This window comes from Labrus bergylta, chromosome 8 (genome assembly GCF_963930695.1).
Source record: "Labrus bergylta chromosome 8, fLabBer1.1, whole genome shotgun sequence".
NCBI lineage: Eukaryota > Metazoa > Chordata > Actinopteri > Labriformes > Labridae > Labrus > Labrus bergylta.
In genome coordinates this window covers 31,799,686-31,826,665 of record NC_089202.1, presented here as the reverse complement: position 1 = coordinate 31,826,665, position 26,980 = coordinate 31,799,686, and the positions used below count along the sequence as shown (strand labels likewise).

At 43.8% G+C, this 26,980-nt stretch overlaps 2 protein-coding genes across 2 annotated transcripts; both read right to left on the bottom strand.

Annotated features, from left to right (window-relative positions):
• Positions 1-302: 302 nt before the first annotated feature.
• On the bottom strand, positions 303-4,872 carry si:dkey-7j14.6 (uncharacterized protein LOC556585 homolog). Its single transcript, XM_020657000.3, has 7 exons — positions 4,748-4,872; positions 3,639-3,864; positions 3,446-3,547; positions 3,303-3,359; positions 2,830-2,970; positions 2,585-2,713; positions 303-1,814 (listed from the first exon to the last, which is right to left on the bottom strand). Exons 2-7 carry the CDS (start codon positions 3,837-3,839, stop codon positions 1,695-1,697), a joined length of 750 nt encoding a protein of 249 aa, XP_020512656.1. The 5' UTR covers positions 3,840-3,864; positions 4,748-4,872; the 3' UTR covers positions 303-1,694.
• Positions 4,873-6,041: 1,169 nt separating this feature from the next.
• On the bottom strand, positions 6,042-26,939 carry LOC110001516 (semaphorin-4A). The gene is made up of 14 exons (XM_020657015.3): positions 24,834-26,939; positions 16,760-16,920; positions 16,621-16,683; positions 15,840-15,938; positions 15,605-15,701; positions 15,300-15,422; positions 13,014-13,141; positions 12,737-12,918; positions 11,684-11,819; positions 10,970-11,159; positions 10,727-10,842; positions 9,967-10,130; positions 9,721-9,791; positions 6,042-9,004 (listed from the first exon to the last, which is right to left on the bottom strand). The coding sequence occupies exons 1-14, from the start codon at positions 24,916-24,918 to the stop codon at positions 8,268-8,270; spliced, it is 2,352 nt and encodes a 783-aa protein (XP_020512671.1). The 5' UTR covers positions 24,919-26,939; the 3' UTR covers positions 6,042-8,267.
• Between the last annotated feature and the right edge of the window lie 41 nt (positions 26,940-26,980).

Below are 26,980 nucleotides of genomic sequence, written 5' to 3'. Positions count from 1 at the left end.
CTTCTTTCGAGTTAACTTTACGACTTTATAATCTCAGAAACGCGTTGTTTTTAACTCTCGACTATAGTGTCAAAGATACTTAAACATAATTTTGACGCACATTGTTGACTTTATGAAATAAAACATTTAGTTCATCTCTATAATCTCAGTCTGACCTCACATGCCATCCTCTCACCACGAGAGACTTTTATTCTGAAATAAAACATCTGAAATTCTTTTTTCAGTACATCATGAAGCAGATATTATATAATAAATCTAATCAATTTGATGAGCTCAGATTTTCTCCAATAAACACAAAAACATGAAAAAAGTCAGTTTATTGAAAAGACAGAAAAAGTTTCAGAAACAAATCAAATCACAGAAACTTCTCGCAGTGCAAACGTTCACGTCAAAAATTAAAGACAAAAAAATAATTATTTTCATTTGGCAACATTTTTAATTCATTGTATGAATTATCGTTTAAAGTGTTTTAGTTTAAAGTGTTTTAGTTTAAAGTGCTCGTATTCTCAACGTTTAAATCAAAGGGTCAAAAGTCTCTTTATATTTGATCTCTTTAAACTTTTAGGAATAAAACAACTATTGTTGGTTTTGAACCAGGGCAGGTCTGTTCTGTGCAGCATGTGCGCCCTCTGCTGGGCCCCTGCAGACTTGAGTCGTAAACCCCAGAATTTGTAAATACATTTTTACAAGTGAACCGTGTCGCTCTGATGACTTTACTGTCCGAGCAGCTGCAAACACTCGTCTGTTTTTCCCTTTTCATCGGCTCGCTGTTTCCTTTTCGTGTCTTCTGGAGGATTCTGCATGAAAACATTGGATTCTCGTTTCTGTTTTAATAACGTCCATCTTTACAATCAGAGGAAAACCTCTCGCTTCAGTTTGTCTCTGATGACGGCCGACATTCAAGACCAGTGAAAAGAACAAGTCGGCCTCGTCTCCGCCTTTAAACACAATCACAGTTCAACTGATTCGCACAGAAATTACCCACAATGCACTGCACTGTCAACTATGAGTAGGGTTGCCAACTTTTCCAGAACCAAAAAAGATCGAATTATTTCGTTTGTATGTCAGCGCCACAGCAGAGTGTGAATGTAGAAACTATAAATGTGTGTTTGATCTCTGAGAGTTTTTATGATTTGATTTTTTTAAAAGATTTATTTTTGGGCTTTTTGTTAATGGAGAGAGAGAGAGAGAGAGAGAGAGAGAGAGAGAGAGAGAGAGAGGGGAATGACATGCGGGACAGGAGCCATAGGCTGGATTTGAACCCGGGCTGTCTGCTTGGAGGACCAAAGTCTCTGTACATGGGCCGCGCACACTAACCACTGAGCCACCAGCGCCCCCTTAGTTTAACTGAAACTCTCCTCACATCACGTCCCTCAGGACAGAGGTGCTGTCCTGTGTCTGCCTCTTCTGCAGGTATATGTGATGAGGAGGAGCTGTGATTGGACGACAGATGTCACTGATTGATGAGCGGTTGATCTGATGATGGATCAGTAAAGTGTCGGTTAGTGATTGAAGAGAAGTTACGTTTATACAGGACGGTTGGCAACTCGTGTCACAGCATAAAAACAAACAACAACAACAACAAAGAAACAGAGAAACAGTTGGAAAGGTGGTTACAGGTGTTAACAGGAGGCGGAGTCAGAGTGTAGTATCGTCAGCGCTCTGACTCGTGTTACCCCCGCTCCTCTCTCTCCTCAGGGTGAGTCTGGAGGTGAAGACAGAGGTTCCTCGCCCTCATTGTCCAGCAGGGCGACGTCACTGTCACACCGTGCAGCTCCTGTGAGCAGAGGAGCGCTGTCGCCGTCGACCATCACCTGGAGGTCAAAGGTTAAACCAAAAAACTCATCAATAATCTGTGAGTGAATCACTTCATCTATCTTCGTCATGTCCACAGAGATCTTTAAACACGCGAGAGACGGCTGAGAAGCCTCTAAACACTGAGGCCTACATTTCCCATAATGCATCTGGAATTTTGGTACAGCCTCCCTGTCAGTTTTCTTCATAAAAAATGACCCAAGAAGAAGAAACCTGCTTGATCTTACTTTGAGTTTAGTTAAAGCTCCTCATCAGCATTTTTCTCCTTCAAAATAAAATACAGACTTCTCCTTCAAAATAAAATAGAGCAGCTGTCTCCTTCAAAATAAAATAGAGCAGCTTTCTCCTTCAAAATAAAATACAGCAGCTGTCTCCTTCAAAATAAAATAGAGCAGCTTTCTCCTTCAAAATAAAATAGAGCAGCTGTCTCCTTCAAAATAAAATAGAGCAACTTTCTCCTTCAAAATAAAATAGAGCAGCTTTCTCCTGCAAAATAAAATAGAGCAGCTGTCTCCTTCAAAATAAAAGACAGACTTCTCCTTCAAAATAAAATACATCTTCTCCTAAAGTGAAGCTGCTCCATTGTCCCTTCTGGACCTCCGTACATGTGTGGTGGTGACTGTGTCTGCAGAGACTCTGTCCTCTCACTGGATTTTACTGTTCTGATTTGTGACGGTTGACTGGTTGACGTTTCTGGGCGGAGCTAGTGTGTTTCCTCTCAGCCAATGACAGCGCAGCAGGTGAGACAGTTGAGAAAAAGGTGTCTTACTGTGATGGGAAGGTAGTTTCTGAAGCGGCGTCCGAGCGCTCTCCCGGAGAAGACACAGACGGTGATGGCGACACAGACGTGCAGGACGAGCAGGACCATGAAGAGGCCGAGCAACCCGTACACGGACACCTGAAACACGAGCACGGAGACGTCAACACCGAACGCTGCCGTTGTCATGACAACAGCAAACATTTGACGACCTTACAGCAGATACACGTGTGTGACATGACTGATTACAGACTTACATCCAGAATCCAGATCCCTGATGTGCACGTCTCACAGAGCTGGGAGGACGGGCGGCGAGCCGTGAACAGGAAGGAGATGTAAGCCAAGCCGGCCACGCCCAACACGCCGCTGATCACGTTCCAGACTAGACACGAACACACCTGCAGCACACACACACACACACACACACACACACACACACACACACACACACACACACAGACAGACAGACAGAGACACACACACACACACACACACACACACACACAGAGACACACACACACACACACACACACACACACACACACACACACACACACACACACACACACACACACACACACACACACACACACACACACACACACACACACACACACACACACACACACACACACACACACACACACACACACACACACACACACACGTCATGAAACCTTCAGAACGACATCTCAAAAAGAAAAGCGTTCCTCCCTCCGTGGTCACTCACCGTGTGGACTGAAGGCCGTCTGGCTGCAGCCACCGCCAGGGCGCCGGACACGATGAGCTGAGGGTCAGCAGAGGAACGCGGTTAGTGTTTGAAACATCGACAGCGTGCGTTAATCAAGTGCGTGATGTTGTGAGTGTGCTTACAGTGACGGCGAGGCAGAACGGGGCGTGGACCAACAGGATCGGAGAGAAGGCGGCGGTCGCACTGAAGAGAACACACAGCACGCCGATGAAGATCTGAACGACCTGGAAACACAAAAGAAAACACACATTGTACGACACGAAAGTTTTTAAATCAACAAGCGAGACGTTTCAGGATGAATCCTCTTTAACTCACCCCCAGGACCTGTGGCTCCCCCCGCAGGAAGGTGGCGGTCATGTCGTCCATCTTGGCGGGGAAGGATGAGACAGTGGGTGTGGCCGGGGGCGGGGTGGCGGAGGCAGGAGCTCCCTGGAGTGGGATTGCCCTCTCGTCCTGAGGGATGACTTGAGTGACAACCACCAATCCACCGACTGTGGTGATGGACGTGGACGTCATGATGGAGGTCAGAGGTCACAGGAGTCTGAAAGGTACATGGAGTTCAAGGAGTTTGAACAGACAACATGCACAATACAACATCTGAACTCATAAAGAGATCACTCTCATGAGCTTCCTGAGTCGTGAGAGTGATTTCAACTTTCTCTAACAAGACTCTAAATCTCTTAAAAATCAAGAAATGTTAAATTCATTGAATTCTAAATGGAGTCCGGCGTAGAAGTCCGTCCTAAGGCACGATGGCTCGTTTTTCAGATTTAAGTGTCCTAATGTCCGGATTAAAATAAAGAATATTATCACTGCTATAATTCACAGATATTATTTAAAGTTAAAATAAACTTATTAACAGATTTAGTAGCCAAAACATCTGAAATCATGAACTCTCTTCACATTTAAAGTCTGCTAAATGTTTTTCACGCATTTTCATTTTAAGACTGAATAAATGATAGTTTCTAAATAAAAAAAAGATTATTTTTCATTCCCCGAATTAAACAGAAGACCTTCTTAAATCAAGAGAGCTCATTAAACCTTTTCAAACAAGCATTTAAATATCTTTAAAACTAAATAAATGTCGAATCCACTGAATTCTGAATGGAGTCAGGCGTATATCACTTCCTGCGCTACCAGGAAGTGTTTTAATAAAATAGTGACGGTTCGTTTGACTGTTTCATATCTCCTCTTTAACATCAAATATCACTTTTATCATTCTCACATCATATTTATCATATTTCGGTATTTAAAAACACTTTATCTGTAAATTAACGTTTTTAAACTAGCCTACATTTAATGTTGACGTGATCGTGACGCAGTAAGGTTAACTTCCGACACACCAGCTGATAACAATTTAAAGTTACACCTTCATGTGTTAAAGAACATCAGAATAATTATAAAACTGTTTAATAAGAAGGTACCTTCAGGGGAGTTCGCAGGTTTTCAGACGAGCTGAACTTTCGATTCCTCCAGGTTAGAATTATGCTGCCTTCAAGTGCCAAGTATAAGCTCGTAAATCTGAGACACCAGCCAAACATGGAACTTTCTGAAGGAGCTATGTATTTGTTGTTAGATTCTAGTTTGGTGTTTTGTTTACTAAAATAAAAGTGGTGTTGTTATTCTAAACGTTTTCTTTATTTATAATAGATTTTGAATATATTTTTCTTTTGCTAGTTATTTGTTTGGTAAATTTAGATCTGCATAATGAGAATGTTTGTTTGATATTTGGGTCACACTGTGGACACCTGAGGTTCTACAGGTAAGACGGCAGGTAGAGGACCAGCATGCACTTGGGTGGGCCGGTTGGTTATTACCAGCCTTTTAATTAGCAGATAAAAGTTTGATTTACATCGTTTTGGACAAATAGTCACAACGCTATCTCCCGCCCACTACGCTCCGCCAAAGAATGGCGTCTGATCCAACCTTCAGAACAGGGCCCTAAGGGCGCACTCACACTAGACAATCTAGACCCCTGAAGTCCAGTTTGTTTGACTAGTTTGACCACTCTGATCCGTAAACTTCCTTGGTCCTGGCGCGCTTCAGAGAGGTGTGCTTCGGCGCCGTATAGTTCATGCATGAGCACAAGCACGGGTATATGACGTGGACAGCCTCTTTTAGGGAGAAATCCTGCAGTGTTCTGGCTAAAAGTGTCTGATAATGTAGATTTGTAAACTGTGGTTGAACGCTTTAAAGTGCTTAACGTATCAAAATATTTTCCCACCCGTGTGGTGACTTGTCTGAATGTTTTTCAGTTAAGAAGATTTACTTTGCGTGTCCATTTAAAGCATTTCAAGAACGACTATTAGTAGTCTCCTTTTTAGATTGTTATTATTCCGATTGCACCTGAAGGCACCATTAAAATAACATTTCCGGTAACTTCTCCGCAGTCCCCTGTATTTACCACTGTCTGGTATTTACACAGAGAGAGATCCTGCAGGGCTGAGACCAAAATAAAGTCAACAATGATCTCAGAGTCTCTGAACCAGGAAACTACCAACGTATCACCTGAAAGGTACAGACACAGCTCATTTACATATTTAAAGGTACAGACACAGAAACAGCCTGTTCTGAGCAGGGCTGAAATAGAGGGGTTTATAGACATGATCAAATACAGGATCAGAGTGGATTTAGAACAAGAAACTTCACACACATGTTTTGAGGAGCTCTGAGACTTATTTACACTGAAGAAGAAGAAGAGGAGGATAAGTCAGCAGCTCTGAACACTTTCAGGGTTTATTAGAAAATTTCACACTTTGAAACAAAATTTAATTAAAATGTAAGGCCCAAAAATTACAATAAAGACAAATCATTACAGCATATGGAAGCCTTAAAGGGACATACATCCATGCATTTCACTCAGTGTTCCCATAATAACGAGTAATATGATTGTTTTCTTAAAAGTATGAATGATCGACATGTTCCACATCAATAAATCATAAAGTCTCTCCTGTGTAAATGTGTCTCTGAGTCCTGACTGTCTACAATGAGGGAGAAGCTCGAGTCTCGCTGGCTGTGTTGTTGTCAGAGCCGTGTTTACATGGACGGGACGGCCGGCTCCTCCCCTTGTGTATAAAAGCTGTTTTAGTCAAGAACTAGAGAGAAGAAGAAGAACATACTCACTGATTATTTGGATGTTAGTAAGAGTTTTTAGATCACGCTCATTCTGTGTCAGTTTACATGAAATGTGAAGCTACGAGCTGACTAAAGAGCGCTAACATTAGCATGCTAACACAACAATGTGAAGCTACGAGCTAACTAAAGAGCGCTAACATTAGCATGCTAACACAACAATGTGAAGCTACGAGCTAACTACAGAGAGCTAACATTAGCATGCTAACACAACAACGCAGACCACAGGTGATTACAGCTCGAGACAAGGATGAGTTTGTCCTCGCTAAACTCCTTCATGCAAACATGAGTGGAGGGGGGTTGGAGGTGTGTCTCTGGAGGAGGGCGGAGGCTTCAGTTTGGAGGAGGCGTGGCCTAACAGCAGTTTGTTTTGGTTTCATGCTAGAGCTCAAGGGCGACACCTACTGGATCAAAAAGTTGACATTCTTCCTTTAAGTTTTGAATTAATTAAGGAGTTATCTCAGGATAATAATGCCGTTTCCCCGTGATAACAAGTACATTTTTCTGTATCTCGAGAAGAAGAGTGAAATGAACTCATCATCATGGAAACGCCAGCGTTGTTAACTAAGAAACACCCAAAATGAAATCGTTATCTTTGGAAAGAGAGCTGAAATGAAAATGTCTGGATGCATGTCCTCTACGAGCTTCAGTTACAGCACGGCAGCATCAACACGACGTTAAATATTCACTATGTGCACATCTTAATCTGAGACACAAGGGGGCGACAGATTCAAGAAAACATTTCAAACAGAAAAAATGTAAAACAAATAAAAATATATATTAAACTGTTTTCTTGTTAGCTCTCATTCACAGCAGGTTTCATCCCGTTCACAGTCATACAGTCGTCACAGACTCGTCATAACATTCCAAGTGTCATGCTTCAACGATTTCGACTAAAAAAACAAACGATATTGATACTTATTTGTTACCATGGCAACAACAATAGAAGTCCCAAACGCCCAATGTTGATAACTAAAATTACAGATGAACTCCTGAACACATTCTAATCAGCACAAACACGTCTGCAAAGTTTAATTTGAAATAAAGACAGTGACGGCAGATCCCGGCCCAGTCAGCTGCTCCCGACCGGTCGGATGATTTTCTGGCATGTTTTGATATTTTGCTCGTTCGACTGAACACACTCGCTCAATGAGAGCGGAACCACGTCACGATTCTCCAACTTCGGGACTTTTTCCCTGATTGTGTCACCACAAAAAGTGACAGACAGCGTCCGAAATCACCATGGCAACATCAGGTATGCCTGTTTAATTTAGTTTAGTCTTCCCTTCTACGATCATGGAAGAAACGTTGGCAGGAAATTTCTGCAGACCGGGAATATTAGTTAGTTATGATGTTGTGTGTGTGTGTGTGTGTGTGTGTGTGTGTGTGTGTGTGTGTGTATGAGAGAGAGAGAGAGAGAGAGAGAGAGAGAGAGAGAGAGAGAGAGGGAAAGAGAGAGCGTTTGTGTCAGCTGTGTGTATTTCAGCGTGCATATGAGACGACTGACTTTAGCCTCCGTCTGTGGGAGTTTTCTATTGGCTGTGAACGCTCCGTCCTGATTTCACTCGTACAGTGTGAGCTTTGGTCGATATTAGTAAAAGATTCGAACAGTGTGAGCTGAGACTCTTACACAATCACACAGTGAATGCCGGGCTTTAAATTGTATTCCCTCTAATGTCCAGCAGGGGGCGACTGGTTGTAAGAAGCAGTCTGATTGAATGGAAGTTTTGGTTCTTTTTGATGCTGATGATCAGTAAAATAACAGATTGTATCATTTTAAGTAACGTGGTACGTGGTCGACCATCGCCGTGGTTACTGCACCACCTTGAGCTCCGGATCCGCGTCCTCTGGGCTGCTCAGGGAGGGAACACTCTCCATTGATTGGATGGTTTTGCTGTCATCTCCAGGACTGACCAGAGGATTCTTTTTTTCACTTTTACTCTGGTGCCACACGTGGAGCCCTCCGAGCGCCAGGAGGCAGATACAGACGACCAGCAGTAAGGAAACAACGACCAGCTCGCTAAAGTAACTCTTCTCTGTCGGAGCGCCATCCAGCGGCTCCTTCAAGGAATGGGAGTCTTTCCTGGAGGTCTTGTCAAAGCCAGTCTTATCTGAATTGTCTTTACTGTGGTTGGTCACTTCTGCTATAGCGACCTTGAATTCATCTTCCTCGTCCTTTATCGTGGGGCGCTCTGGGTCTGAAGTTTTTGTCGTAGCTTTTATTGGCTCTTCAGCCAGAGTGGGCTCGTTTTTGAAGTACGGCACAGGTTCTCGGTCTTCCTTGGGTGAGGGTCTCATGGAGCGAGGAGCAGCACTCAGCTGGATGTTAAAGCTAACTACTACCTCCCTGTGCCCGTCTTCCACTGCCTCGCAGCGATAGGTTCCAGTGGTGTCGGCGGTTGCGAGGAACATCAGGCTGCCGTCAGCTGGCCGGATGAAAAGGTCCTCTGGCAGGGTATTGAACCGAGTGGAGGTCCAGGTCAGAGCTGATGGGTTGGAGGGTTTCTGACAGAAGAGCTTCACTGCTTCGTTCAACTGAACATTGATTTCTAAAAAGACATAAAATATGAGATTAAAGAGCGCTAAGTAAGAATCTACTCCCCCTTCTGGAGGACTGGAGGTAAAGGGAGATCAGTAGACGTAAATGTTGAACCTCAAACATCAGGCGTTAGCTCGGACTAATAAATCTCTCCAGAAGATTTTAAAAGACCATTCCCACCAAGTGTTCCAGTTCACTTTGGGTCAGTACCATTTATTGGCGTTTCTACTTTTAAAAGTTGTGAATGGTACCAAAGTAACCGTTCAGTTAACGTCCAACCCTTCTGTTGGGATGCCAAGCATACCGATCTGACGTTAAAGGGTGGAGCTAGTCAGACAGCAGTCCGCTGATTGGTCGAAATAATTGCTAATTCCCGTGAAACAGCGGTAATAAAGGACAAAAACAAAACTCACCACAAGGCTGTTTTAGTTGTTTAGTGAATGTCTTCTTCTTGTCATAAAAAGCCACATGCCAAGACGATCCATTGTTGCCCTTTGTTTACTGTGTTGCATTCTTCTTCTTCGTTGAATTTATTGGCGGGCTACACTGTTAGCTACACTGCTATGATGTCCCGCTATAATGTAGCTGACGCGGCTATCGCCATCTGGCTTACACTCCGCTTACCAAGTAAGGGTAAGGTTGGTTATGAAACGCAAGCGAGATCAGGGTTTATTGTACTTAATGGATCACTTGGTAGGAACGGAGCTTTATAGTGTGAGACATTACCTTGGTCCTGACTGGTCTCAGTTTGTCCCTGACATTTCTCCTCCACATTGCCGTGCTCCAAGTCCTGAGCCCTGAGGAGTAAACGACAACCTGTCAGTCTAAACACAGGGCTGAGTATCTTTGTTTACTGAGGTTATTCATGGTAACAGCTCGCTAAAAGGGCAAAGTGTCCTCGATGGTAGCTAGAGTACGACAGATGATAACTCATTCTGTCTTTTTATTGTCAGAGTGATGAAGTTTACTTACATGTCCTCATGATTGTCTTCCACGCGGGTGCAGACCCTGCTGCTCCGGCTCCAACCACACAGAGGATCTCTGGATAGAACACACTGGCTGCAGGTTGTGTAGATGGAACACCTGGTCACAGGTACTGCGGTCACGCCCTCCGATGTCCCCAAATACAGCACTCCCTACGGAGCCAGAAAACAAATCTGACTTGTTCTCTGTCTTGTTAGCTCTAAGTGTGGAGCTGCTGACAGCCCAGGAGATTGGAAAGTTTGACATCACATCTCTTATAAATACTGAGGCGCAATTACCACCAACTCGCAACAAATGACCATTTTTCACTCTTACTGTGCATGGCTGTTAGCGGCGCTGTTTGTGAATCAGACACTTTTTACAATGACACTGATTTATATAGAAATGGGACAATTGGACTTCCAAATAACTGCATAATGGTTCATCTGAAAGCTTTAGAGGGCAGAACATCTGCATATTCCTTTTGTGAATCATGTCCTGAAAGTCCTACCTGAATGACAGGTTCAAACTATGAACCTGTGAGGTGACAGTGCTACGGCGATAAAATGATTTCAACAATGCAATGAACTCATGAAACTTCAGACATTGTATTAACAGGATGGATACCTCAGGATTAAAGCAAAGTTTCTACATAATAAAAGATCTTTAAATCCAAACAATTTCATTAAAGGTAGCATCTAATAACCCAAATGTTTGATTGAACTGTTTTATTAAATGTTTTGTCTAACCCTGAAGGTGTGAGGTTTACCTTTTCAGAGGAGAGGATGAGACTTTTCACGGGCTGAGGTTCTGTAAAGACCTGAATCTCCTCCACAACCCGAGCACCCCGATCGAACAAAGCCACTTTGTGGAGAAATCCGGAATCTGGACATCAGATAGAGAGTCGATTATGAACTTATTTACACTTGATTGATGAGCATAATAACCACATCGTCATTATAAACTTTTTATTTTTATGAATGTCAAAGGTAACGTCAGTAAGAAATCTCACCTGTGAGAAGAAAAAGGACCGTGTACTGTTTGCCGTTAGCTGCCTGTGTCCTCATTGCAGCCACACGACTGTACTGCTGCTCTGATGAAACCATAACTGGAGCATTTCCGACCGGTGTTACACTTCTACTGGTCAGGAAACTGTTCTTCACCTCTTCTAAGTCTGTGTCTGAAGCTGTTTCAAGCCCACACTGTCAGGACAACAATAAGGGAGAGTCACATGTTAGCAGCGTGCAACAGTGTTTTATCTGTTATTTTAATAAAACAGAACCAGAGTGAAAATTGAAGACAAAAAAAAATCGGGCCAAGAATCGAACCCTGAGGAACACCTTTTACCTTTGTTCCATTGTAACAGTTATTTCTCGCCTTTTGGTCTCTTCGACATTTTCCTGATTAAACTCAAAAGCCTTAACGCAAAACACACTTTCGAGGACTTTCATTCATAACAAATATCAGTTTATATAATTGGAATTTTTAATTATTTTGGCAATCTTCAGTTTGTTGGATTGTGTGTCCGTCTGCATGTTGAGGTTTTGGCTTTTAACCCTTGAGAAGATGTCTCTAGTGTTTGTTTTTGTTTGCAGACTAAAAGCTCAAAATGAAATAAAGAAAATAGAAATGTAAACACTTACATAAAAGCTAAAGACAACCTTAACCATTTTGGGAACTAAATCGGTCTTTGTACAACATGGTTTCGATAATGTGACCTTCTGACCTTTCTCTGGATTGGTCTCCCCTGTCTTTGACTCCACTGCATGGACTGCGTATTTAGGGTCATGTAGTTCCCTCTGAACACGTTTCTGATGTCCTGAAGCTTAAAGACACACACAGCTGATTCTGGAACTGAGGACCTGAAAGAGACCAGAAATAACCGACATGAAAAGGTTTTAAGTTTTAATATATTTTATTCAGCATAACTGTGGATTCCACGTTTTCAAGTTAGAATCACTACTGTCCAAAACGTTTTAGCAGCACTTTGTCTTTGCCCGACCACTTCAGTCCTAACACCAACCTGAACCCTGACAGAGGGTGTTGTTTGGGCGGGATCCATTTTTACCAGTATGCCTTCTATCTCACTTCTGAGAAGTCATACATCCACCAAGGGCAGTCAATAAAACAAGAGTTTGACATTTGTGTTTATTTGTGTTAGTCAACTAGACCAGCTCTTCAAGATTAATCAAAACCTCTCCAGTCACCTGTTAGCTAGGATCAGTACCAGGTCCCAGTCTGATGACCTGTTAGCTAGGATCAGTACCAAGTCCCAGTTTTATGACCTGTTAGCTAGGATCAGTACCAGGTCTCAGTCTGATGACCTGTTAGCTAGGATTAGTACCAGGTTTCAGTCTGATGACCTGTTAGATAGGATCAGTACCAAGTCCCAGTCTGATGACCTGTTAGCTAGGATTAGTACCAGGTTTCAGTCTGATGACCTGTTAGCTAGGATTAGTACCAGGTCTCAGGCTGATGACCTGTTAGCTAGGATTAGTACCAGGTTTCAGTCTGATGACCTGTTAGCTAGGATTAGTACCAGGTTTCAGTCTGATGACCTGTTAGCTAGGATTAGTACCAGGTTTCAGTCTGATGACCTGTTAGCTAGGATTAGTACCAGGTCTCAGTCTGATGACCTGTTAGCTAGGATTAGTACCAGGTCTCAGTCTGATGACCTGTTAGCTAGGATCAGGATTTCTCTGTTGGCGTTGCAGCAATGGAGTACCTTAACGCTGGGTGAGTTAGCGTGTAAATTATTTGTCTAATTTTTCCTCCCTACCACTGTGAGGTGAAGACACCGTAGAACAGAGTGTCTGAGGCGTTGTTGCCCTCTGGTGGTGGGAGGGTGAACACATCCTGGAGCACATTGAAGGGGAGCTGTTTCGGCAACTGACAGAGCAGAGGGGCTTTGGCGAAGGACGTCCACTTCCTCTGCAGTGTCCTCTGCCCACCAACATCATCCTGTGAAGACAACACAGGGACACAAACCTTCAGTGTTACCGCTTTGAAGTTTCTACATCATCACCTTATGCGGTCCTCTCTGTGCTCACTGTCACCTTGCAGACTTGGGCAACTCGGGCGATATGCAGCTCATCTACAAAGCGGAACTCTTTCCCAACTTCGCTAAAGAAGAAGTAGAGCTTCCTGTCAGAGAGGTCCAGAGATGAGCTGACAAAAGTTGGCTCTGAAAAACAGGAAGTGGTGACAGATGAGGAAGCTGAGGTGTCGTGCCATTTGGCATCAATGTAGAGAAAAGAGATCTGAAAGCAGTTTCAACTGAGTAGAGAAAGATTCATACCAGTGTTTGGATGTTTTAACGTATCATAGAAACATTTTTTAATAATCATGCCATAGATTTAAAATGAATGATAACCCGCTGCAGGGGTGTCTCTAGACAAAAACAATTGAGTGTCATCTGCATACGAGCAAAATTCTTTGTATAAGGATACACTATGGTTGGATTTTATTAAAAAAAGTACAAGTAAGATTGTTGACAAGAAACAACATGAAACCATGAATTTATTCTAAAAAAGTGCTAATCATGCTGGTGGTACATCCGAAGACCTTGAGTCAGGGTTGTCTCCAGGATTTCTGGACCCCATGAACAGATCTCACATTGGGCCCCTCCCCCACAGCCTCAGCTAACCCTGAGTTATCACTATAACAACATCCTCAATGACAAGATTGACCCATTAAAAGACTTGAATTAAGTCAGGTCGCCATAGTTTTGCAAAACACACATTATAAGTTATTTTAATGATCGAAGGAATCAATCTGTTCCAAAGTATGTACTCCACCACCAGGGGGCTCTCAATCGAAACAAAAGCTGACGTTGAGGCTGGCAGGGAATCATGGGAGTGATTCTCTCTGCTACTCCCACCCCCCAGCTGCGCTGCACTCTCCCTCCCCTCGAGGTGAATTCTCCGGAGAATATCCTGCTGCGTTCTCACATCAGCTCACTGTCACTTTCTGCAGAATAAATACGAGGAGGCTGGAGGAGAAACTCCAGGTGAAGTCTGAGCCAAAAATTTGGCTGTTTGCGTTTTTCAGGACATTACCGTATGTGTGAAAAGGGTATAAGTGATAATCTTAATTATGCAGGATTCATAGATAATGGACTGAAACAGGATGACCTACTTCCAGACATTAGGGACAGAAAACAGGAAGTGTAAACTCACAGCAGTATGGTTTGATTGAAAGTGGGTTAAGTGAAACAGATTTATGTGAAGTATGTTTTTTGTGGCCTCTCTTCAAAAGCAGCAGGTACTAAGACTGCTGAGTCTTCAATAAAAGCCTTCAAGGATGTATTATTATACGTGTATAATATATAATATCTCAGGGTTGGCTGAGGCTGAGGTGGAGGGGCCCAATGTGAGGGCCCTGTGATCCTGGAGACGCCCCTGACTAAAGATTATGAATCCTTGGATTGTACCACCAGCAGGATTAAGGCCTTTAAGTCAGAACATGTTTTCAGGTTGTGTCTTGTTCTTAAAGTAATTTGGACTTTTTGTAAATCACAATCTGTCCTTCAAAGAACTCCGCTTGTATGCAGACGACACTCGACTATTTCTGTCTGAAACCAGGAGGCAGCATGAATCTGTAAGGTCATATGTGCATTTTCTTCTTGCTGTCTTGATTATATTATTACACTAAAACTACTGGAAACAGATTATATTTGACTGAGAGCACTTCAAAATATCAGAGGGCACAAATGTTAAAACTAAGAGCCTGTTTGTTTAGATGTATTTAATCTGGGAATTTAGTTCCCAACCCGGCTGTGTTGGTCCATCTCAGCCTCCCTCTCTCTGTCTCTCTCTCTCTCTCTGTCTCTCTCTCTCTCTCTGTCTCTCTCTCTCTCTCTGCCTCTCTCTGTCTCCCTCTCTGTCTCTCTCTCTCTGTCTCTGTCTCTCTGTCTCTCTCTCTCTCTGTCTCTCTCTCTCTGTCTCTCTCTCTGTCTCCCTCTCTCTGTCTCTCTCTCTCTGTCTCTCTGTCTCTCTCTCTCTGTCTCTCTCTCTGTCTCCCTCTCTCTGTCTCTCTCTCTGTCTCCCTCTCTCTGTCTCTCTCTCTGTCTCTCTCTCTCTCTCTCTCTGTCTCCCTCTCTCTGTCTCTCTCTCTCTCTCTCTCTCTCTCTCCCTCTCTCTCTCTCTCTCCATCTCTCTTTGCCCGTCACATTTATTTCTTCTTCTCCTTTTTCCGTCTTTAATTCACCACAACACTTTGTCCTATTTCTCTTTTTTATTATTTCTGCTTTATCAGTTTAACCACGAGCTGGAAACACAAATGTTTCTGGGTCAGAGTCTGAAGAATGTGAATGAAGTCAGCATTAATCTTGTTTCTCTCACCCTGCAGTAGGCTGATGAAAGAGTCCAGGCTGACATCTGGGCGGCCATCTTTGCTGAAGTGTCTTGAAATCTGAGGTTTCTCTCCTTTGAAGTCGGTCGTCGTGGCGGTGAACAGCTCGCCATCTGCACGCGGACAAACAGAAACGATGAGGTTCAGTTTAAAACACAGGAATGCAACAGAACATGAGTGAGTCAGCTCCACTTCTCCCCCCCACTGCTGCACCCATGTCTGTCACTTGGAGCTGTGTTTGCTCAGCATAATAGACCTCTCCATAATGTAATCAGCTGTTAGTTAGCAGGCTGACCGTGTGAGATGGCGGTGCTCCTCTGGAAAGGGTTGTGTGGACAGCGTGTTTTAGTCCTGACGCTGCTGGGTTGGACCATCGAGAAGCTTCCTGTGTCCTGAAGGAGACGAGAACAGACTCATCCTATGAACAATGTGGTTCATTTACAGAGTTTATCTGTTCTTAATGATCATGTATGTCCCCTTTAAATTTACCAGATCTATAGATTATACTTTAAATATCTGTGTTGACTTACGATGAAGGCATCATGGGGGCTGTAGGCGTAGCTGCCACAGGCGTAGAGATGGGTGGAGTTGATTAGCTGTAACACACTGACAAAGTTTGGACAGTCGACCTGCAGACAGACAGACACACAGACTCAGTCTCACACACAACCACAAGTTTAAACACTTGATCTGAGGTGTCAGACTGAGTGGATGTCTCCTCCTGCAGTAATGCTCCCTGGAGTGAAAGTCTCCTGTGCATTTATCTGGTCCACATGAACAGATCTCACATTGCCCCTAACCCTGACTGATTTGAGTCATACAGATCGTTTCAGGACAGGAACTCAGAGACTTGATTAAAGACTGTGCTGGGCAGAAGAGAAACAGGTGTGTAGCAGTGTGTAACCTGGGTTGTGTTGAACGTGGGGGGGGGGGGGGGGTTCGAGCAGAAGGGTGACCTGAGCTTGTTTGACTGCAGAGGGAAACACACCCGTTGACACAGAGGAGTTGATGATGTGCATAACTGCAGCGTTAAGTTTACAGGAAATGGTCGGTAGGAGGCTTGAAGATGATATCTTTCTTTCTGAGCAGCAGTGTTGAAAACTATGCCGTTAACACACGTCAGTGTGTTACAGAGAGAGGAGGTGTGAAAGTATATATATTCTGTCAGCCACCATTCGACTATTCCTGTCACAGTTCTTGTGAACAATGAGCTTTGTTTACAGCAGAAATATCAGCAACTTTTAGGTCAGGACTGAAGCAACCATCAGCGAGACGGAGAATAAACGATGATGGAGGCGTGAGGATATTTACCGAGGGGTTCTTCACTTTGTATTTACAGTCACTTGTTTCAGAGTCAGACGGACTCCACTGCACCTGGACGAGAGAGAGAGAGAGGACGCGTTTTAAATCAAAGCATCACGGGAGTGAGAGTGAACTGACTGAAGCTCACCTTGTTCTTCAGACTGATGATATCACTCTGACTGACGTCCAATGAGAGCACAGCGTCCCTTGCCCCTACATACAGGGTGGATGCATCGTCACTGAGCAGCAGGGTGGTCGTGTTTTGGATATCAGGGAGGCTGAAGAGGAGCAGAGGTCTGTCTGCAGAGTCTGAACACACACATCACATCTCTGTTATTATCTTTTAAAGTCATATTTAGTTGGTGTTGGTGTTTAATTTGTATCATGTACTTGCAGAGAGGATGCTTGTTACTGTTGTTGATCATCAAAAAAAAGTGTTATTGTCCTGCCTGTGCTTTGTGTTATCCGGTCTTATTGTGGCATGTTAATGTTAAATAATAGAGGACCAAGCATTGAGCCCTGGGGAACACATGTCGTTAGATGAGACGACTGAAGATAGGACCTGACAGACTTTAAAAGGAAGTTACTTTTTTGCATCATTGTGCATGAAAGAGGACAGCTTTAAAAGCAAAATGTTACCCAGTGCTTTAAGAAATATAATAAAGAACACAATGCATTAAACATGTATTTCTAAAACATTTATCCGCAAAACCAACTGACTGTTTTGCATTAGATTCTCGAAGTTTTGTTGTTTAAGACACTTTTTGATTGGACAGTGTCACTTTGAGCTACATCCTACACATTAGGTCAGTTGTTCTCAAGCTGCAGAGTGTGACCACCGACTGGGGTGTGGAGACTTGACAGGGCAGTGCATGTGACCAGAGCGTGGCACCACCTCTCCAAGTGGCCACCAGTGGTTCCACTCCAAAATCATAAACAATGGTTGGCTATTTTCCTTATCAGAGACAGGATGTGTGGGAAAATCAACTACTCGAGTTAGAACAGCAGAGCAGCTTTCTTTACATTTCAATGAGGCACATTTCTTTAAATTGTGACCTTGGAAAAACACGGTGCCACTTGTGTAACTTTTATTCCCTCTACAAGGGGGGGGCATAAAAGTTCTATGAACACACAACCAGCTGCCTTAATAACTTCACAAAAGCAACTTCATATTTTAGCACCGTGCCGACACCCGTCACTCAGGCTGTCCTGGACTGCTCGGTGTTAAACTGTATCCATGGCAACACCTAATGAAATAAGAACTGACAAATTTGCTTAATTACTTTCTTCATTAAAACCATTAGTATTTGACAAAAAAGACAGAGTCGTAGTCCACGGTCTCATGAGCCCCAAATCTTCCCATAAGGATAATACTTTATTGATCCCCAGAGGGGAAATTCGGGAAATAATGCACCTGTTCTGAGTATGTGGAAAGTTGTCTTGTGGCTTTTCACACATCTGTTGTAACCAAACACAGGCCAGGTTATTGTAAATGAAATGAAAAGGTTGAACCAAACTGACACTATGTCGGGAGGTGAGAGAACAGAGGGGGGTAAATAATAAACCCCTACATCCCCACTTCCTGTTTCTGAGGCTGACAGAATGTCGGCTAAGTGTAAGAAAGGAAGTGGTTCAGTGTCATAGAAACTTATCAGCTTAGTATGAACAGACGCAGAATGACATCTGAGCAGAGTCTAAAATAAGAACAGAAGCAGAGAGATGGAAGAGAACAGCGTCTCAGGACAGTATTTATCTCATTCCCGTAAATACCAGAAGTTACATTAAACGCTGTGAAAGAGACAGACAGCTTTAAGGCAGAAAGAACATCATGACAGAGAAGTAGAGCAGGGTGTCGTCAGCATGGTGAGACAACAAGGCGAGGGTAAATCAGATTTTTATGGAGATGAATAAATCAAAGACACAAAGGAGTTTAAACCTCTTATTACAGGGCAGTGAGGGAAAGTTTTATTGAACACCAAGTGACATTTATTAAAATAAACCACTTCTCAAAGGACGTACAGTTTGTAAAGCAGAACACAAGTTTGTATTGACAAACGCACCGAGATACCAAACAAAAACACAATGCACCGAAACAGCCCCGCCCCCAAATCCACGCTACCCATAGTTCATCCCCAGACGCCAGAACCAGGAGCAACAGCAGGTCAAGTAGATAAGAAGCGAGGGGGGAGAGGACCTGTGGGTGTCAGGGTCTGTGTCCATTTATGGCTCTTTTAAGCTCTCAGCGCCCACCACCTCAGTTTCAGATCGCTTCTTACGAGCCATTATTGCTGCTAGGTTACGCAGGCTAGGCTCACCACATGTCTGCTTCTCATGGCGGTGACCCTGAGGTCTGTTTCAAGTAACTCTGTGTGCTGGGTGTTTGTTTCAGAAAATATCATCAAGATAACCTCCAAACAGTGTAAAGGATTCACGTCCTGATATCAGCAGCAGTTCGAGATGTTCTCAGATTTCTCCTCGCCATCGTAGTTAATAAAGCTGATATCAGAAGTCCCGTCCCTTCTTGACTTTGATTGCTTATCAGGGGAGAGGTGACGTGTGTGATAATGTTACAAAAGTTCAACCGTTTTAAGTGATGGTGCGGCCCCACTACACATTTCCAAGTCACTTGAAGATGCCCTGCCCAGCTCTGCCCGGGCTCACCTGTCTTTAATTGTGGAGTCATATTCATAAATCCAGCCCTCCACAAGGTTCATTTACAACATCACATCATTTTAAATTCATGACTTTGAGGGATAAAAACATGGCGCAATGAGGGATAAAAACATGGCGCAATGAGGGATAAAAACATGGCGCGAGCTATATCCACAAAGCATTCTGGGAAAGCTTGCAGCGTGGCCCGTTCAGGTTTGTGTGACTGAGTTTAAAGGGGTCATATTCTTCTTTTTCTGGTTTTATCTGCTCTTTAATGTGTTCCAAGTGTCCTGTGCATGTTTAGTCACATCTATGTGCAAAAATTCAAAGTACGCGGAAACGCAGCTTCTCCTACGTCCTCCTGTTAGCTGTAGCATTAGCTGCATGTAACGCTCAGTTCTAGCCCCCCTCTAAAAAATTTTGCCAGTGTGACGTCTTGTCAGTGTGAGATCACTGATCTAAGCCCATTGGCTCGTTGTGGTAAGCCCAGCAGCTCATGTTGCACGCCCGTTAACTTCTGTAGCACGCCCACGATATGCTGTAGCCTGCGGTAGCACAGTAGTGCTAAGGTGCTAATGTTTTTGCTCTCCGGCCCTCGGAGCCAAAGTGGCTGCATTCCCAATATGGTAAAAGAGGCGTGACATTTCCGAGAACCATGCTGAGCGACTGACCGATTACAGCAGAGCCGACAGGCCGACCAATCAGATCAGACTTGGCACACGTGGGGACTCTGAACGTGGGCACTTCAGAGCCTTAGAGAGAGAGTCAGAAGTGAGCCGGTGCATGGAGCGGCAGTTCATGAAAACAGACACTTTTTTAGAACTTTAGCTATTGTGAACATACTTTAGTAGGCACATAGATTAAATATATGAACCCCAAAAAAGGGCATAACATGACCTCTTTAAACAGAGATGAAACACTTCACCAGTCTCACCACAGGCATCAATGTGGGTCTGTTACCATGGTAACACACTGAGTCAGACTGGTTTCTGAACACAGAAATATTACAGAAGAGTAAAGTTTCCCTCTCAGTTCATGTCAGTTAAATGAAACAGTTTCACTATAACTCAAACACGAGATAACTGACACAACTCTGGAAAAACAAACAAACTGGGACTCTACTGAGCTTTGTTCCAAATGGTCGACGACGTCCTTTCAAATGAAGTTAAATTAAAATACACTTCCTGATGTCAGCTTCCTCTCACCGATCACCGATCTGCCCGTCCAGCGTGATGCCGTTATAGGCCGTGATTGGTCCGTTTGGGTGCTTACGATGAACAATGTGCAAATTACTTTCACAATCAGTCAGTGTCGGGAAAAAAATCCAAAGAGTACCTCGACACAGGACAGGGATACCTTGACACAAAAGCTGAGGGGCCCCTTAAATAAGTCTCCTAAAAGGTCAAACAAGCGGAAAAACATTAACCAGGTACCTAACAGCTTACCCTAAAGGGTTCCCTGAAACAGCTGATATAGGGTTCCTTAAAACAGACTAAAGGGTAAGGGTATCTTCTGCTACATCAAACTCAAGACTGATGCCTATTGGCCACCCTCCAAAGGGAGCCCTGAAATCTGTGTCTTCGTGTGCCTTAAAAGACTACAGGTTAAAACAAACAGGAACCTTTAATCAGGCGCCACGGGGAACTTAAAGCTGAACTTAAGGGTTCATTGAAATGTGTTTGAAATTATGTTGAAACAAGCTGTGAGGAAAACTCTTTATGAAGTACCTTAAAACACACCCGATCAGGTACTGTAGAAAATATTTCCATATTTCTGTATATAGGGCTATGCTAGCAGATTGCAGGTTTGATGCTAAGCTAACAGTGCTAGCTGCAGCCTTGTGTTCAGCAGAAGTGTGTTATGGGTGAGATAATCAGATGTTTACTGAAAATCTGTTAACAAACTGTTTTTAATCACAGAATAAACTTTTCTGTCCAAACTTGACGTTGCAACATTTCCCTGTAGGTGAGAAACTGAAGGTGTGTCTCCATCTTTGTGAACAAACACGCACTGTCGCAACTCAGACTCACAGGAAACACACACTATGACAAATCAAACAGAACAAGAGGAAAACTAGAGCAACCTTTTTTCCCTGGAGCCCTCCCCCCAATCCTAGCTGGGACCCTCAGAAACCAACATGGAGAAAAGTGAAACAGTTAAATATGTTTTAATCTTAGTCAGCCCCTCACCTGTGTTTCAGGTTACAATGAAATAAGGGCCCGCTCACATGGAGACGCTTCACGCTACGCTCGGCCTGAGAGCTTATCAGAGGGAACACAGCTGGGAGCGCCCGTGGAGCGAGGCTGCATGCTCAAATGGGCAAACAAATAGAATAAGTGTGAAAAAACTGACTTGAGCAAACGTAGAGTTCCCGCCGTTGCTTTGCTCTTTGATGAGGAGGTAAAGCCTCCTCCTGGATCCGATTGGTCGCATCGGCCAAAAGTGACACTGACGACCGCTGTGACTCAGCGTCTTGAGCTGAGAAGTTGAAAACATTTGAACTTTTATGTTTCCAAATACCGCAAGAAAAAGGCGTCGCTCAGCAGCAGCAATAATGTGGAAAATATAGAAGTTTATATGATTTTATATTTGAATCAGTATTTAGAGGTCATCTCACGACCACCCTTTTGGTAACTGGCGACCCCCGGGGGGGTCATGCCCTCCTCTTTGGGAGCCATTATACTATAGTGTCCACTCGTCCACATGAACAAAAATTAATTCTGCTTATTAGATCTGTGATACTTTAAATTTACAAGAACAAGGGGCGGCTGTGGATCAGTGGTAGAGTTAATACTGATGGACTCTTTACTCAGCAGCCTCTACCATCAGTGTGTGAATGGATGAGTTAATACTGATGGACTCTTTACTCAGCAGCCTCTACCATCAGTGTTTGAATGGATGAGTTAATACTGATGGACTCTCAGCAGCCTCTACCATCACATCAGTGTTTGAATGGATGAGTTAATACTGATGGACTCTTTACTCAGCGGCCTCTACCATCAGTGTGTGAATGGATGAGTTAATACTGATGGACTCTTTACTCAGCGGCCTCTACCATCAGTGTGTGAATGGATGAGTTAATACTGATGGACTCTTTACTCAGCAGCCTCTACCATCAGTGTTTGAATGGATGAGTTAATACTGATGGACTCTCAGCAGCCTCTACCATCAGTGTGTGAATGGATGAGTTAATACTGATGGACTCTCAGGTCCAAACCTCCATTTGGAGGTTTTCCCAGGCTGGATAAATGATAAAACCCCTCCAGCGAGCTCGGGGTCGACCTCGGGGTCGCCTCCCAGCAGAAGAACTCTTCAGTTATAAACGGATTCTTTTTGATCTGAAGAAACTCAGACTGATTTGTTTGTCCCGTGTTCTGAAACTGTCCAGCTGTATATACTGATGTATTATTGATCATGAAATAACCAATGATTGAAAACTGGTTTAATGTACAGTCCTCACTTCTGTATCAAACATGTTTTAAAGGACAAGAAGAGATGCTTCATACATGTAATGATAAAAACTCTTAGAATAACAGAAGAAAACACAAACACACATGCAGACTGTTGGGCCACGCAGGCTTAGGACAGTCAAACAATGGACTTGGGCCTGCACCTCTGTTTGAAGCCTCATTTGAGTTATTCACTGAGATCACAAAGAGGCCTAAAAGGACTCTTAATCCCAGAATCCCCTGCGGTACTTCACACCTATGCGTGAAGTAAGGGGGGGACCGGAACCTCTCTCTCCTCATTGGAGGGGACCTGAGGTAGACCCCCCATGGAGCAGGCCAGGCTACAAAGCTCCAAGACTTCCATTGTTCTTTCTCTTTCCACGCGCTGACTTCAAGTGTTCGGAGACACAAGCTCACCTCCTGTTTCCTGCAACCATCTTCCTTTGTTTTAAGTTTTGGCGCGCAGGTAATCCGCGGCCGGCAGTGTTCTAAATTCCGAGCTCGGACTGTCCAGTGAACGCATCTCAGTTTCTCGGAGAGCGTCAGACTATAACAGATTATCAGAAAGATAACGGTCTTATTCCGTCCTGCAACGAAAGGACATCAAAGGACATCTTTCCACTGGACGGAGAACCAACGAAGCCGCTCTCGCCGTAAGGGACCCTCGCCGCCATCAGACGCCTCTGCACCAGGACGGACAGAAGATCTGCTCCATCGCCGGACTCTTTTCCTTTCACCAATCACGGACAAAGCGATTCACAAGTGAGGCTTAATTAGGTCTGGGCAGAATTAGCTTTAGAGAGTGTTTTTAACAATTGTTTGATTGAAGCAGAAACTGTAATTTTTATCTTTGTTGGACCTGCGTCCTGAGTTTTAACTGTTTAAAACTCTTGTTGTTTCGGACCGCTGCGTCCTATATGTGTTTAGTGTAACAGCGTTATAACCGGGTATTACTCTTCTGATCAGAAAGGCCAGTGTAAGCCGTATTAACCTGAATTCGGCTATTGGTTTGTTTCTGTGAATGAAGGGAATTACTCCGAGTTGTGGCGCGGGAGTCGGACTGTGATCCGGCCTCTTCAGGCACGCATTTCTCTTTTATTCTCTTTTATTTCCCCTTCTACAAACACACACACACACACACACATATTCCTGTGTAAACGTACATCTGGAGACCAACTCCACCACCGCGCCATTACGCACAGAGATCTATACACTCGCGGCTATCCAGACGCCTCAGAGACACAGATCGTGTAGGGCCGAACTCGGTCTCTTTTAGACCTTAAGGCCACATTTAGGCCTTTGTTAGGTGTGTCCCATCGGAAGGGCGACCACGTGGGACGAAGTAATCTCCCCCCTTTCTTCTTCCCCCTCTCTCTCTCTCACTCTCACTCTCACTCTCACACACACACACACTCACACACACACACACACACACACACACACACACACACACACACACACACACACACACACACACACACACACACACACACACACACACACACACACACACACACACACACACACACACACACACACACACACACACACACACACACACACACACACACACACACACACACACACACACACACACACACACACACACACACACACACACACACACACACACACACCTTCCACAAGCCTTTGCTTGATAATGTTTGTTGCTTAGATTAGTTTATAATAGTTATTTGTTTGATTAAGTTAATTGATTTTGGATTGATGTTGCTTTGTTTAAATAAATTCTGTTATAATTTAAGAGAGCAGTTGTTTGTGGTTACTGGTGTATTTACATTGTGATATAAGCTGGGTGCGAAGGCTTTGTGTACGGATTTCACGCCTTCAATTTATTAAATATAGTTATTCATTATTAATAATATTATTAATTAAATAACTAATTTGAGACTGATTTGAGTGATATTTTGGTTATATTTACCTGATTACAGGTTGGTGCCCCAAAATGAGATTAAACATAGTTTAATGATATTTTATTTATATTATTAATAATTAAGTATAATTATTAAAGAATATAACCAAAGTTGACTTGATACAACCCCAACAAGACTCAGAACAGACGAGACAGATTTAACGATGATTATAAAAGATGTGTGGACTCACTGAGCAGGAAGGTTTTTCTCGGAGGAGGCAGCGAGGCGGAGGAGTCCAGCAGGACGAGGACGAGGACGAGGACTGATGGAGCCATGATGGAGGAGATGATGAAGGAAAAAATAGATCTGTTCCTCGTCAGTTGTTAATGCACCGACTGAGTGCTGACAGAGAGACTGACACCAAACCACTCGAAGACTTAAAGAGTGACCACAACTTCCTCTCTGCTGCATCTACTGAGGAGGAAGAGGAGGAGCCTGAGCGCCTCTGAGTATCTGAGAGAAAGTCCTCGTCAGAGAGGAAGATTTGATTCTTAGAGAAGAACTTTTGATATCGTCAGAGTAAAGTTAAACACTCAGCTGCAGGAACATGTCCCTCTTGTCTGTGGTCTAAAGAAGTCCAGTCCCAGCTGGGCTTTCATGTTGCACCTCCACAAGGCCTCCCATCAAGGTTAGACCCAGTCTGTAGTCCATCCCTCTGAGTCAGGTACATCGAACAAACATGAAACACGTTCTCAGGCAGAGCACAGAAAGGACAGTTTAACATTTAACGGGTAGTGATGACACCGTGTCGACCCCACTGAAGGTCACCACCCCCCCTCCAGCCTGGCAGGACGGACCCCCAACAGTGAACTCACAGCCTGGATATCAGAGAGCGTTGGTCCTGCAGAGTCCACTACAGTCTCTGTGCTACACAGCGCCCCCATCAGGCCCGGTGCGGCGATACAAAACACATCCACTCATGGCACTTCGATTCAAAGGCTCCATTAACCACGAGTGCTGAGAGTTACACTTCCAGATTCTTCTCAAAGAAGAAGTTTGGTTCTGAGTCTGTGACATTTGATTCTCTGGAGGACGCTCGGAGCAGTGAGGCGTTTTGTTTCTCATGTCGCTCTGAGTCATGTCTTCCTGTTTCACATCCTCCATCAGGTGGTTTTCACTCCCGAGGAGTCTCGTCCAATCAGACGCCTAACCGTCACCTGAACTCAATTTATTATAAATCACATTTTGTTCTGATCAAATTCACGGATAAAGATTTTAAAACAAACTTCTAATTAAAATTCAGAAAAAGAGAAATATTTTAAAGAAAGTAAATTTATTGTTGAACTTTCCTTTAGCAGCAAACAAGTGAACACAACAGCATGAATACCAACCTGTCAATCAATCAACCTGTCAATCAATCAATCAATCAACATGTCAATCAATCAACATGTCAATCAACCAATCAGACGGATGAGGTCGCGTTTGCTTCGTCTTTTTAAGGATCCGGTGAAAACATTCAGTCCTGCTGGACGGTCTGTCAACATCATTAGATGTGACATCACTTCCATCACCACCAGCTGAGATAATAACGTTAGCTTAGCATGTTTTATGTTCATGTTCCTTCATTGTTCTCGACCGATCATACGGAGACGCGTCGGCTAGACGCTGCAGCTCCAAAAACGCCCTGAGCGAGAGAACCTCTGGGAGCGCCTGTAAGCGAGACTCTGCGTCTGGTGAACCGCTAGCAAAACAAAAAGTGCGCCCAGCGAGCGCGCTGAACCAGAGGAAGGCGGCGGTTCTGCTGGCGTGTGTGATGATTTACACGTTTTCTGACTTCAAGAGCCCGTTAAATAAAAAGCTGCTTCAGATTTTAACTCTTTGTTTGATTTCGACCTGAGACGTAAAAAGTGACGTGAACAGAAGTCGTCTGGAAAGTCGGTTTTGGATGATTTGTCTCATCTTCGGGGCTCAGACATTCTCGCTTTTGAACCTCGCGTACGTGAAGACGACCGGCTGCGTCCTGAACGCAAATGTTCACATATGGATGAACAACCCGTGGTACTGGAGGATTCCTCTAGAGGGAGCAGCTCATCCATCAGGGGGCTCAAAACAGGAAGTGGAGACGATCTGTCGCCAGCTGAGACCACAACCCAACACTGCCCCTAGTGGTTATATGCATATTACACGTCTGCGTAGTTCAAAGCGAGTAAACACTTAACGTTTCTAACGACCTGCAGCTCTGAGGCTTTTTTAAAAACCACGTTTTGAAAACAATAGAATCTTTTATTTTAACAATCAACAGTTTTAAAAAGTAAAAACAAAAGAGAGAAAGCACCGGCTAACGTGTTTGTGCAATTCAGACGTGCAACCTTTGATATTTCAATCATTACCAAATAT

Coding starts and splice junctions, on each gene's coding strand:
- LOC110001516 (XM_020657015.3), bottom strand. CDS start 24,918: ATGGCTCCATCAGTCCTCGTCCTCGTCCTCGTCCTGCTGGACTCCTCC. Junction 15,423..15,604: donor GAGCACCGCCATCTCACACG/GTCAGCCTGCTA, acceptor GTCCGCGTGCAG/ATGGCGAGCTGTTCACCGCC. Junction 9,792..9,966: donor GAAGACAATCATGAGGACAT/GTAAGTAAACTT, acceptor TTTACTCCTCAG/GGCTCAGGACTTGGAGCACG.
- si:dkey-7j14.6 (XM_020657000.3), bottom strand. CDS start 3,839: ATGACGTCCACGTCCATCACCACAGTCGGTGGATTGGTGGTTGTCACT. Junction 3,548..3,638: donor GGGAGCCACAGGTCCTGGGG/GTGAGTTAAAGA, acceptor TTGTGTTTCCAG/GTCGTTCAGATCTTCATCGG. Junction 2,971..3,302: donor GACGGCCTTCAGTCCACACG/GTGAGTGACCAC, acceptor TGTGTGCTGCAG/GTGTGTTCGTGTCTAGTCTG.